Genomic DNA, 14,498 nt, shown 5'->3' with positions numbered 1-14,498 from the left:
TGACATGGCGCTATGCACTGGACTGGTAAATAATAAAGGACTCCCCAGCTAAAACCAATGCACTAAGCGCAACTCTGCGTTCTCCACGAAAATGAGGTGCACTTAACGGCAAAATGCAGGCACTACACATATTTTAAAAGTTAGCCCTGAAGAAATGTAAAATGCGTATTTTATATTGTATGCAAATGATAGAATGCGTCCAGATTTTACCCCTTGCCGTCTCCAGACTCCCTAAGTGGTGTAAAGGAGCTATATCAAGCTACAATAAATACAATTCAATAAACCGGTCTGTTTACCATAAAGATTAGTACGAGCCCGGCGCTTTTTCCCCCATTTAGAAACGCTATAGAGTGTATGGGCGCAACATGTCGGCACTACACAAAATACTAATGAATAACTAAATACACACAATTAAAAAACGTGTTTCTGCTTCGCAAGCAAGATCGCGTTACATACCTAGTTTTTATCAATTGTTGCATGCTAAGCGTACTGAAGCGCCTAAAAAGGAAGCCTGTCAGTGCTACGCAAAACGGGGGGCAGGGAGGAGGGAAAAAGCATGGACAGTGGCTCCCTATGTGGTGTAAAGGAGCTATATCATGATCAAATAAATACAATTAAACGGTTTGTTTACCAAAAAGATTAGAACGAGCCTGGTGCTTTCTTCCCCCCATTCAAAACGCTATAGAGTGTATGGGCGCAACATGTCAGCACTACACAGTATACCAATGAATACATAAATACACACACAACTAAAGAAATGTGTCTCTGCTTCGCAAGCAAGATCGCGTTACGTACCTAGCTTTTTTTAACAATTGTTGCAGGCTAATCGTACTAGAGCCAATGCAATACAAAAAAAAAATGCCACGGAGTGCTAGCGGAAGTCAGGCAGCCTTCGTTGGGACGTGGGCGGGGCCTGCAAAGAAACAGGAAGGAAATGCCGGGAGAACGTCCTGGAACACTGCATGCTGAATGCTGGCTGCCGAGGGACACGCGGAAAGAGCCCGGTGAGTGGAGGGGAAGGTGTACGCGCGTGTGTCTGTGCCTGTCTGTGTGCACGTGTGTCTGTTTAAGGGGGGGTGCGTGTGTGTATGTAGTGTGTGTGTGTGCCTGTGTGTGACTGTGTATGTGCGCATGCGTGAGTGTAGCTGTGTGTGTGTTTGCGCACTGGAATCTGCGGCAGGAGATGGGCGCGGCGCGCCCACGAGGTGAAATCTGCGCTCGTGCACATCTCGTGTCCACATTCCCAGAGACGGGTGACAATAGTCGTCGAGCAGACAGCTAGGCTCGACCTAAAAAGCCACCACTGCCTGCGTAAATGCAAGCCAAGATGAATCAATACACGTCCACCATTGGTGCAGGACAAAGCCCAGCCCTCCAAGCCCCACAGCGAACTCACAAATCATTGGCGATTGATGTATCACTCCTATGCCAGGCCCTTAGAAATGTTGCTAGTCAAGTCACAGAAGCCAAACATCGCGTCTCATCAGTAGAAGACTAGGTGTACACACTTAAAAAAAACAGGTCTCTAAACTACTCAACTCCATGGCAGCCCTGGTGCCGAAGAGGCTGAAAACTATTCCCATAGGAATTACTTGAGGTTTGTAGGAATCCGGTGGGTGTGGAGTCCTCAGACACTGAAAAGTTTCAGGAACAGTGGTGAAAATCGTGGGTACAAGTTGTTGCAGAGGTTTGTGGTGGAGAAGGTCCACAGATCACCGGCCTGGAGCGCCCCCACCCACCTTCCCAGGACGCCCTCAGATTGCCCGAGTGCTATCCTATCAGGCTAACGGATGGACCAAGCCTCTTGATTTCATGACGCATGGAATGCATCATGATCTTTCCCCGACTACACAAGGGCGGTTTAGCAGCACAGGCGATTCTTCAATGAAATTAAGCAAAAGCTCTGAGCCCCCAATCTCTAGTCTATGCAAATTTTGCCAACTGAACTGAAAGCGATATTTAAAACTCACTTCTTTGAGACATCTGAGCAGGTTTGTAAGTGGGCAACGGAAGAGAGAGACCTCTGGGGAAGGGGATCCGCCGAGGCCAGAAAATCGAGAGGATCTCCCTGTTCAAAAGTTAAACTAGCTGGGAGGAAGATCAACCAAGCACAGGGCTTAGTCTCTTCGGTGCTCAATCTCGTCTGGGCCTGATGCGGACCTAAATGGGATTGATGGAGGTGAGCGATCTGCGCAGACCCTTCTACTTGCCAGGATGAGCACTCAGCTGACCCCTCATGACTTTCCACCCGGACAGCTGTACTTTCAGAAGGTGGGAATCCCCAGCCCCGGGTTTGCCGGGTTACCCTACAATATCTTATGTAACTTGTCAAGAGGCTGACCAGTTATCCTGTAATGGAGGTCCTTTATTTCACGTATACGTTTAGTCGTGTGTGGTTTTGGAGGGAAGATATCAGTTGAATAAACGTGGGGTGGGCGACAGACATTTCCAGTGTTGGGGAAATGGGTAGTTAAACATTCATATCAGGGAAATATGGGAGGGGGGTTCAGATGGGGTTGTTAAATAAATGTATAGTTTGGCACAATAAGGAAAACAGTCAAATGCACCCATCATGGTAGATGCAAGGAGGGGACCCTTGAGCGCATCATCGGAAGCTAACAGGGGCAAGAAGGGAACGGACAATCGCAAATGGGACACAACACAGTGAGGCGTTGACTGTCCTTTTGTGCAACGTTAATGGATTAGGGAGTAAAATTAGGAGGGGAATGGTCGCACAATATATTTAAAGACTAGGGGCCAGATGTAGGTAGCCAAATACCGGTCGGTAACGGCCGAATTCGGCCGTTACCGACCGGTATTTGGCTGTTGACATGTAGGGGGAAGGAAACAGGCCAATTCGGTAATTTTACCGAATCGGTAAATATACCGGTCGGTAAATTTACCGACCGGTATTTTTACAGATTCGGTAAAATTGGGATGTAGGTGGGACTCTTCTGAGTCCCACAAGCCCTACAAATTCGGTATTTTACCATCAAATTCAATTTGATGGTAAAATACCGATTCAGGTGTGCATGCACATGTGTGCATGCACACCTGTGCCATATGACAGGCAGACCTGCCCTTAGGGCAGGTATGCCTGCCACATGGCCCCCGAACCTTTTTTGGGGGTGCTAGAGGGTGTCAAAGTGACACCCCCTGCACCCTTGTCAAAATCGGTATTTACCGATTCGGTAAATACCGACCGGTAATGCCCATTCATTCCTATGGGCTTCAAAGCCCATAGGAATGAATGGGCATTACCGGTCGGTATTTACCGAATCGGTAAATACCGATTTTTACCGATTCGGTAAAAGGAACATCTGGATGTTCCTACATCTCCCCCCTTCTTATTTACCGATTCTTATTTACCGAATCGGTAAAATTCGGTAAATAAGAATCGGTAAATTTTCCCTACCTACATCTGGCCCTAGATCCTGCCCTGATGCTTCTGCAGGAAACGCATTTACTGGGAAGAACAAGCTGTTGCCTCTAACGAGGTCTGGCGCCCATGCAACGTTTACGAGAGTCTACTGGGGAGTAGCAGGCCTAGCCAAAAAGACTTCCCCCCCCCCCTTCCCGCTCCTTTCAGGTGAAAAATACAATGGGAAGATCCGAGAGGGTGTAATGTGGCAGTGAGGGGAGACTGGGGTAGACAAAAAGTTCTCATCACAAATGCGAATTCCTCTCTAAGACTCCAGAGAGTGTTGGAGGCCCTATTCTCTTAGACGCACCCAGCGACTTTCACCCATTGGATGGGGACTTGAAGGAGGTACTGGATGGGGACCTTAATATGCTTTTGCCCAGACAGCTCCACAATAGAACACCTAGGGAGCTAGCGTGTCACTCCCAAGCTCTGGGCCTAGGTGATGTTTGTAGACACCACCACCCAGGAGATAGACAATACATGTTCCTTTCTGAAGCCCAAGGGACACAGACACAACTGAACTACATGGTTCTCCCTTTGAGAGAACTGACCTAGGTAAGAGTTGTGAGATACCTTGCCCAGGGGATATCCAATCACTCACTGCTATTGGTCAAACTGAGTGGCCGAACCCATGAGGAGGCACATACCAGCCAACTTGCTACATGGGCCAAACTGGGGAGACTTTACACACTCCGTCCTTTATCATTTTATTTAGTGATGATGCTATGTGCACCCTAAGTGGCTAAGGGTATGCCCGGGGGCCTCTGATTACTATGTATTTTGCAATGTGTGCTTTCTTTTTGTACTGTCAACAAAATAAAATAAATAAATAAATAAAAAAGTTATGCACGGACATGAGTCCCTTGCTCTATGCACCACCGGATTCAAGCTAGCCTTACTGATGAGGGATGATACCCAGGATGCTTGTTTCCAGTCCAGGAATGACTTGGCTTGGCAGTTCGGGCTGGACTGTTCCCAAGGGGAGCAGAGTGAAGACTGATTTTCATATGGCTGGGTCCAAACTGGGGTGATGTGGGCAGCAAAATAACGATGAATTAAACACAGCTCTGTGACTAGTGGTGAGTGTTTGAAAAGTTTCATTTTAGTTTGTGATGTTGTTGTGAAGGGTTTTGAGATACCTGGCGCAGGAAATAACGGATCACTCGCTGCTATTGGTCAAACTGGGTTACCTACTCCATTGCTAGGCACATATCTAGCAACTTGAAGCTTGTCCTTAAATGACGTAGACACAGCGGAATCTCTGGAAAGACATCCAGTTATACTTCAAGGAGTATGAGGGGTCGTGGCTTCCCCAGTCACCCTTTGTGGGGGGGCTTATTAAGCAATACTTGGGGACAAAGCCTAGACCATTATTGCCCTAAAAAAGAAACACAGGGAGGAAAGGACCCATCAGCTGGGGAGCGATCTCCTACCACTGGAACGGACCTGGGTAAAGTCAGGTAAAAAGGCAACCTACTTATGCCTTCAGGCGATAAGACAGCAGTATCACAACCATGTGACCCAGCTAGCTCACCAACCCTTCTGGTATGGCTGGGGAGGCAAGAGGAAGCGATGTGGGTGGTGGTAGTGCAGACTGATGGGAGGGGGCGGGAGGGGGATGCTGCTCATACTGATACAGATATAGCCCAGGCATTTGCAGGGTACTACCAAAAACATTATGCTCCCTGTAGAAACTGTACAGACCAAGACATCGTGGCCTTCCTTGGGGAGGTGCCAGCCCTCATCTTGACGCAGCCAGTCAAGAGATACTATAAGCAAAACTAATAGAGGAGGCGATTGGGAAGTTGTGCAGGCGATCCAATCTGGGAAGACGTCTAGGGCCAATGGCCCCCCAGTGGAGCTTTATAAGTGCCAAGTCTGCCTTCTCAACCCCCAGCTGCTCAACTTATTTGGCACAGCGAGAGACAAAGAAACCTTGATGTCCCATCTTAATCACACAATTCTAGTAGTCACTCCTAAGAAAGACAAATCATATGATTTGTGTTCCTTATAAAGACCTATTTTGTTACTGAACACCAACAGTAAAATCATGGCCAGGATTCTGGCAACTTGTTTGGTGGGAGTGATATCTGACTTGATCCACCCACATCAGATGGGTCTTAGATGGCTACATCTTTGGCTGGACAAGATTAAGATAGAAAGAGAACCCAAAGCATGGTCAATGGATGGTGAAAAATAGTTTGATTCCACACAATGGTAGCACTTGCTTGAGTCCCTGAAGTGTTGGGCTTCGGGCCAAAGTATTGCCCATGGGTGACCTCACTCTATAAAGAACGTCCCCCGCAGCAGTGCAGGTGAGCGGAGTGATTTCAGAGACGTTTGCGCTCAGGCGAGGTACGAGGCAGGGGTGTTCACGGTCACCCTTCCTGTTAGCATTGTGATTGAACAACTAGCTTGCTGAGTATGATAAAGGCCATACATAATGAACTTCCCCTGCAAAATTAACACACTGGAAAAAAAACTGTTGCATGCTAATAACTTACTGATAAATGTGGCAGACACAGAGGTGTCAATCGCGATGGAACTATAGGTGTTCCCGGTTTTAGAGACTTACTCTGGGTACCACATAAATTGAGAGAAGTCCATCACCTGCCAGCTGGGAGCCTGGGGGGGGACTGCACAATGTGACGGGCGACAGCAGACTGACCAAGACTGTTTATGAGTATCAACATCACACCAAATGCAGAGCGTTTCCTAGAACTCATCTTCGAGCGAGTCCTGGGAGAATTCCACATGAACTCTGAGAGATGGCTTAAACTTACCATAAAAATAATGGGCAGAATTGGCCCTTTATAAAATGATCATTGTACCTAAATAACTATGTGCTGCAAAACACCCTGTTTTGCATCCCTGAAAAATATTGCTAGGTTGGACAAAAAGCCACCAACACTACTATGGAATGAGGGCACCCCGAGAATAGCTCTGCGGACGCTATACAGGTCATCTTAATATGGAGGCCTAGCACTACCTGACATGAGGGCGTACCATAGGGCCGTGCAGTTGCAAACCTTCAATGACTGGTGGTATAGCCAGTACAACGAAGCGGCATATAGGATGGAGACAGCGTCTATGAGGGAGATTACATCTACGGGACACATGACCGGAAACACCTTGGCTGAACCACCCTAGACCAACCGAAAAGCTTGGGACGAGACAACCAGGTCCCTGGATTGGAAGGGGAGTTGTACCCTGGCCATCCTTCGATGTAAATGCCAACTGATCGCCGAAATGGGAAGGCTTGTTGATTTCCACCAAACAAATCGAAATAGAAACAGTAGGAAATGTACTAGTGGGGGGAACTTGAGTCATTTGTGTATCTGCAACAGGAATTTACCCTGGACCCTTTCCCACAGTTCAAGTTTCTGAAACCAGCCCATGCCCTGAAGGCAGAGAATGTCCTGGGTACCGAACTACTGGATCATTGCCCACTTGAGATCTGGGTCTTGTGGAGCATGCTTACCCACAAGGGGTGTCACAACTATACCGCACTATCCTTAACACCCCAGATAACCTAGGAAAACTCAGGGGAAAATGTGAGTCAGATGTGGGGACCCTAGAAAACATCTACTGGGAAGCAGCGCTGATAACCCTCAAATAAGTCGCTTTTCAAGCTAGACTACTGAATAGAACAACTAATTAAAATTTAAATTATTTAGATTAACAGTTAGAATGTCCAAAGATTAATATTTTTGTTTTTTAAATTACAGCTGAAATGAAACACATTTAAAATGTACAAACAGCAATAAGCAGTCAGTGCTGTGTGTAGGCCATAGAACTATGAAGAAGCAAGTTTCCTGTAACTAAAAGTGAACCTAATATTGCTGAACTGTGCACAAATAATTTAGAAGTCTGACCTTTATGCGACATGCTTAAAAATGTCTGTCTTAACTGCAGATTGTCCCCGTTTTAATCAAATGTATTAATTTACTAGGCAAAACCAAAGGGAATGATGGACAGAGTGTTGAACATTGCAAGCACTCACCCCCAGTCAACTTATCTGGGTTTAATCCATCATCATTCTTTAGCTCAATCCGCCACCCCAGTTCAGACATGGCCATATGCAAATCAGTCTGACCCTGTGTCTCATGGGAACAGTCCAGCCCGAACTACCTAGCCATGTCTTCCCTGGACCGGAAACAAGCATCCTGGGACCGGTTTCTGGCTAATCAGCCGTCATCAGCCAGGCTAGCTTGAATCCAATGGCAAAGTGAGCAAGGGACCCACGTCTGGGCATACCCTGCCAACTTAGGGCGAACAAAGCAAAACCAAAGGGGATGATGGACAGAGTGATCAAAGTTCTACTCCTGCTTTGTCAGGAGTCAACTTCCAAATGTTTCCAATAGGAAAGAGATTGGAGAGGAGGAGGAGGAAGTGAATACTCTTTCACATGTAAGTTTTTATATGAGCACAGACTCGCAAAGCATTCCAACCGAGAAATGACCACTTCCCGCCTACTTCCAGTCCATGTATGGCCTGCATTACAAGCTCCATGGTACTGGTTTGATGGTTTGGCACATGCCACCACTACTGTGCGATTATGAATTTATCCCCACTGAATGGGGACTACCCACACAAACCCAGTTTTACCATCAATAGAGTACAAAAAAGAAACAATTATGCCAAAGTGAACCTGGGTACACATTTATAGTTGAAGAATAATAGTTTAACTATGGAATCAATTATTAAGGAGTAAATAACTGAATAAACAGTGAATCGATTACTGAGCCCATTAATGTAAACATTGTAATGTAAGCTAGCCCACTTAGTTCAGAGTTCATTACAGAATGCATTTCTTTTCAAAATCCATCAAAAAACTAAGAACATTCATATTATTAAAAAAAATGGGTGCTTAGAAGAAAGAACATTTAAAGTATGCTCTGTGTCCTGAGGGCTCACACAAAAGAAAACAAGTTACCACACACATAAAAAGTGTGCATATACAAAAATAGACACATCTTGAGTCCATTAGTAATATAAAGCTATGGTGAGTAGATTTTAGCCAGGTGTAGTCAATTTAGTCTGTGTGTTTTGGACAACGTTTCGACTTTGTGCCTGATATCAAGGACTCAACAGCACTGACATAATATATGGGGCATGTAGATATAGAAAAGTCCTCTGCATGGTTAGAGATGTGTACTCCTGCCCGGAGTACTCAACTGTTATGTTATCTGGATCCCTAATGCTATTTTTTTGTCAAATGGGCCGGTCTCATAGATTGAAGTCTTGTTGTACTGCGAGGGGAACCCAAAGCGCTACACTCATAGATGGGGAAGGCTACAGCCTTCAGCAAGAGTTATCAAATACAAAACAAGAGCCAGTGCTGACGTTGCTTCACATTATTTTATGTTTGTGACCATGGAACTCAATTAGCATGGTCACCATTTATTTCATAATTCTTTTTTCACTAGATCATTCCTAGTTTTTTTGGCATTTCTCACAGACATTGGAGCAAACAAACAACAATTGTTAACTTCAGAGACTACTAGTTGTAGACTATTTGACATAAAAGCAAAGAACACAATACATTAAACAGTGAATAAACACAAATTGTGGAACATGCACTTCGAATAAACATGAACAGAAATATATCACAGTTCTCAATTTTAACACCAAAAAGGAGCCTATATTTAATTTCGAAATAAGTGGTGGCCCCTATTTAACAAACAAACCAGGGGATGGAAGCAACAAAATGTCACCAAAGACTGACAAGAGGGGCCATGAAACTGCAAAGTGTTCCTATATATTGCGCCCTGTGTCATGCAAACGCTTTTGCAACTCCCCTGGCATGTTATGTTGTCAACATGTTTCGAACCCTCTGGTGAAACAGACCAGTTGCTGGAGACTGGGTAGCTTCCAGAGCTGCAAGGTTTGTTAGTAGCTGGAGGGGGGGGTTACCTGGGAATATTACTGCAAGGCACAGGAGTGCCCTACGCTTGTGGGACTTTGGAAGGAGGCCCGGGATCAGGTCAGCAAAGGAATGGTCGGAAAACATTATGGCCGCTGGGAGGATCGCCTGCTTTTTAGTGAACCGCTAAATCCCAAGCCAGCAACTAGCAAGAGGCTAGTGGTTCCATTAGTGCATAGGAACTTCTCATGAAGTGCCCTTAGAAAAACCCAGGATAGATTAGACCTTCTGTTCTACTGGCCAGGGATGTGGAGAGACAGAGAGAGGTTCTGTAGAAACTGTCCAGCTTGCCAGAAGAGTGGCAAGGCAGAAGGGAAGACTAAGGAACCGTTAGTGCCTCTACCAGTTGTAGGTGTGCCTTTTGAGCAGGTAAGTATAGACAAGTTGGTCAATTTGACCCCCCCCCCCTCGCAGTCAAGAAACAAGTATATCTTGATTATGGGGGATCACACAATCAGGGACCCTGGGGATTTAACTCTGAGGAGCATGACTGCAAAGGTGGTAGCAAAAACTCTCATAGGGATCTTTCCTAGCGTCAGATTTCCAATGACAAAAATGTCTTACCAGAAAAACAACTTAATCTCTTCCTGCATAAGAAGGATGTGGGAGTAAGCTGGTTGTACATACCACTAGTGGAGAAGTGTGGCTCACTGGTTAGAGGAGGCAGACCTGGAAGCAGAGGTCAGCCCGGGACCAGGGTTCAATTCCCGGCTCTGCGGGGTCTTGAGTCCTAAAATGTCCATGGACTCGACAATTCTCGCTTCGGTGCCTACTCGATTCACGGGTTCACACTCTGCGACTCTGGGCAATAGCTTGCTTAATCTCCACAACGGCCCCTCGCGGCGGGATGCCTGGCTTTCACCTTGCGGATACCCTGCCGGGGTTATCTCACAGGGGAATACCAGGACGGGTTCCCTAAGCAAGCGCTTAGAAACCGCTCGGTGATTTGCGCTATATAAATTCCTGTACATTTACATTTACTTCGCAGCATACCAACCACAAACCAATGGTTTAGTGGCGCGGTTTAGCAAAACACTAAAGAGCATGAGCGGAACTCTATCAGAGAACCTCAAGAGGAAGTGGGATTGTCTCCTGCCATGCCTCTTGTTTGCCTACCAAGAGATTCCGTAGAAGGGAGTGGGGTTCAGTCGGTTTGAACTTCAAAATGGACAACCGGTGCGGGGTCCCCTCACCTTGGTGAGAGCAGGGTCGGAAGGAACCTCAGAGTCTCCATAGAAGTAGGAGTTGGACTACGTGATTGGGCTTAGGTAGATGATGGCACAATACATGATTCAGGCAAAGAAAAACGAACAGGCTAGGCAAGCACTGATGAAGGAATCGTAACGGCCAGAAAGCTTTGCTGACTAGATATCAGGCAGGCCAGAAGGTGTTAGTGCTGAAGTCCATTTAACCATGTGATCTCTGGTAAGCTCAGTATATTTCTTCTTAATTCGGTTCAGAACTTACGAGTCAACTTTGATGACAAACGTAGTATGGAAATTCATGTAACTAAAACAGCAGGAACCTGTTATACGCTTCTGAAAGCTCCTCTGAAGATCCTGCCATTACTTCCCTCTTCCTCTAGAGCCATGGTTGTCCACAGCGTTATTCTCAGTCGCTTGGATTATTGCACTGCACTTGTTCTAGATGCCCCAGAATATCTTTTACATCACTAATCTAGGGTCCAGAAGGCAGCCGCTAAACTTGTTTTAATTCTACCTCGAAGAGCTTTTGACTCCCTAGTATTAATGGAGCTTCACTGGCTACCACTTTTTCAAAGCATTTGGTTTAAATCCATATGCATGGTGTTTAAAGCTTGCAATGGGATGGGTCCACTTCCCCTGCAAAAGCGACTAAGAAGATACATCCCCAATAGAGCCCTTTGATCCGCATCAGCCAATGTGCTTTGTGTACCGAAGTTCTATTGCTGAAGTTAGGTTACTAAAGGTATTCTTCAAAGGATATTGCTACATCTCCTTTTCTTTGTCTTCCTCAGCTGTTATGGCCACCGCCTGGATTCCAGTTGGTGACAGTGCGCTTTTTAAACTCATAAATAGTTAAGTGATACTCTGTGCACTCCAATACTCTAAACCGGGGCACGACTCTATTCTGACACGCTACGTTACTATGGACAGGGTTCTGCGATCTCCGACAACTATTTGACTCAGACCCTGCTCTGTACCTTGTTTGGTTCTGGGCAGGTATTCGTTTTACCTGAAAGCGTGTGTGACCGGAGTTGAGCTTTCTATTATCAGGCCGTCGTGTTATCATGAGGAAGGCTCAGCAGCCTAACTGATCAGAAAGCAGGGCTGGACTTACTGACTGTATTATCCCGCGTAGGGTTCTGCACACAGACATCCTGTGATATCTTAAAGAGAGTTCAACATTGTTGACAATGTGCTATGTGAGTGATCATAAGTAGGTTTTTTTGTTGTTGCAGTGTTATATAGCGTGAACTAGACCAGAAAGGTTTTGGGGCGCCTTACACGAGCATCGGTTACATTACACAAGGACACGTTATTTTTTGGGCATTCATGGGGAGTTAAGTGATTTGCCCAGAATCACAGGATGTTGAGCCCAAGCCGAGTCGAACATGGTTACCCAGCTTCGCTGAGGTTTTGGATTCTTTTACACTCTGCATGACATCGGCATAATTCTGTGCCATCTGAAGCTTTGGTGAGCCTGGACAGGAGTATGTGCTCTCTCAACCCCTCTACGATCTTGAAATGGATCTGCATTCTATATACATACTGAGCTGTTAGGAATGGCAGGCGTTTACTGACGGCACCAGCGATCTTGATTATGAACGTTGGCCACCTGACACTGCTTCGTCTTACATGTACTGTCTGTGTGGTGTGATAAAGAGAGGGGTGTCACCTGCTCATCCTCTTGCATCGAGGCTGCTAGCGGCAGCCCGTCCGCCACACGGGCGATCATAGTCAGCAGCACCATCGTGAGTGACTGGGTCGTATTGCTGTCGCCCCAGTGACCGTCCGCCGATGAGTTAGGCGGCAGTCAGCACAAGCTGTCCTACGTCGACCGTGCACTCCCGGCAGCCTCTTCGGTCCTTGCTCTTGGACCTCGGTAGTAAATGGTGCATGCGCGGAAAAGGAGGCGTGGCACATGGAATGGAACACGCAAGGTTGGAGAAAGCACGGCAGTAATGACGTGGCCGTGTGTGCAGACAACCATCTTGGCTGCAGGCTGACTCACCTATAAGTAATGCGCGGATGACCCTGCCTAGTGGTTCAGTGAACGTGATTGTGTTTACTCAACCAACTATTGAATACCAAAACATGACTCGTTCTAGTGTTTAAGAGAGCTTAGAAACTGACGTAGGACGACTCTGTTAATATAAAGCGAGTTTTACTGAAAAGCTAGAATGCTAACCCGTTTAACACAAGGAAAACCATGGGCGTCATGATGCTTAGAGGAGAGAACTTTGCATCATAGAAATGGCTTGCAAGTGCCTACATGTAAATAGATCCAATTGAGGCGGGATACTCCCGATTTTAGGAGCAAAAAAATGCTTTATTTTAGCTGTCTCTCGCCTGAAATTGCATTTTCTTTAATAGAAGTCAGTGGAAGAAGTTATTCTGCCATTTTTTTAAATCTCCCACATTCCTCTTCCAAAATGTTGGCATGTACGCCTGTGTGATAACTGATTAAAGCATCTGTTGGATGCAGCTGCACCAATCGGGTGTCTCCAGCGAGTCCCGCCTGAATTGGGTATTTTTGCATGTTTACATGTGAAAATTATAGTATAGTGCAGTGTAATGCACTCCCGGTCTCTGCCTTCCATTTAGCGGCCTAACTTGTCTTGATCGGGCCTGCTGGCCTGTTGCCCAACAGTTGGAGGTGGAGCCAATGCTGCTGCACCCCAGTAACCAGCTCCAGCGTCCACTGCCCAACGCGTGCACACCCCACCTCAACATTTCGACGGTTCCCAGGTCAACAAACTAATTTACAGCTGTAAGCATTGACCACTGCCCACACTGAGCATGGGCATTCGCAGAAATGTTTCCAGGGGGGGGCAACCTATTAACTTCATCACTCGCCTTCCAGGGGGGGGGCAACATTTTAACTTCCTCACTCGCCCTCAAGGCACTTTTAATGCAGATGGCCCATTGTCATTCTTTATGTGATGATCAGCAGCAGAGAGAATGACAATGGGCCTGTCCACAGTCTGCTCGAGGTCGGGGAGGGGCTGCTGCAGCCTCTAGAGTTCAAAGAGAAGTGCGAGAGGCCCCAAGTGAGAGAACATTTAAACTCCTGGGTCTTCTCGCAGGGGAACAGCCTGCTGTAATCTTGAACATTATGGACCAAAAGGAATGGGACCGGCGATCCAGGGGGTGGCAAGCGCACCCCCTTGCCCTCCCCTGCGGACGCCCATGCCGCTGAGGCACATTCTAAGCAGCATTCAGCCTCTCTGCACCAGTAGCGACCAAAATGAAATGAAGAATGTAAGACCTGAGGGAGACACAGGTATTGTAATGGTACCGGTGGTACTCCTTAGGATTTATATAATTTACGCATCTGTGCATTATCATACCAACATTTCCTCCTATGGAAATATAATTTTGAGAAGGGTGTAAAAATAATTATATTTGCATGTGCTTCGTCTGAATACAAATAGATATTACCCTTAACCTTCTGCCATTTAAAAGTAGGGGGTATTTGCAGCCCGAATTTTTTTTTTACGGCGATAAACATTTCATTCGAGTCAATCTTTTATGTCAATAGAAGTACGACAGTAGCGTTGCACACTACAAGATGGTGTACTTGCAAAGTCCTGTTTCTATCGCTAATGGAACTTGGGCCGTTTTTTTCTCGCGATACTTTGTAGTGCGCGATAGATTAGGAAGAGGGTGCTCATTATTTAAAAGCCGTCAGCAAATACGCGGCTCGTCTCGAATCAAACCTCGCAGAAGCATAACAGGAGAAGGACAATGAAGGAATCCGAATAGAGAAGGTAAGAGATCGTGAGAGGCAGCTGCATAGCTTTCCTTGTTTGTAGCGTAGCAGTGAGAACGTGGGATCTCCATATGTCTGGGCTCTGGGGTTTGCCTTTGTATATTGGGCTCAGGCTATATACTTTGTAAAAATACAGAGTTGGAGTTGATAGTTGAACTCATGAGTTAAGGCTAA

General features: G+C 46.2%; 1 protein-coding gene across 1 annotated transcript in view; it reads right to left on the bottom strand.

Annotated features, from left to right (window-relative positions):
- The window catches only part of SEC22B (SEC22 homolog B, vesicle trafficking protein), a 177,311-nt gene extending 164,857 nt beyond the window's left edge, over positions 1-12,454 (bottom strand). Inside the window, exon 1 of the mRNA XM_078687005.1 lies at positions 12,228-12,454. Coding sequence (XP_078543131.1) covers positions 12,228-12,302 — 75 coding nt within the window. The 5' untranslated portion in view covers positions 12,303-12,454. The remainder of the gene's footprint in view (positions 1-12,227) is intronic.
- Positions 12,455-14,498: the final 2,044 nt, after the last annotated feature.

Source organism: Lissotriton helveticus, chromosome 1_1 (assembly GCF_964261635.1).
Source record: "Lissotriton helveticus chromosome 1_1, aLisHel1.1, whole genome shotgun sequence".
Lineage (NCBI taxonomy): Eukaryota > Metazoa > Chordata > Amphibia > Caudata > Salamandridae > Lissotriton > Lissotriton helveticus.
The sequence above is the reverse complement of the archived record's forward strand: the minus strand, read 5'-3'. Positions and strand labels throughout refer to the sequence as shown.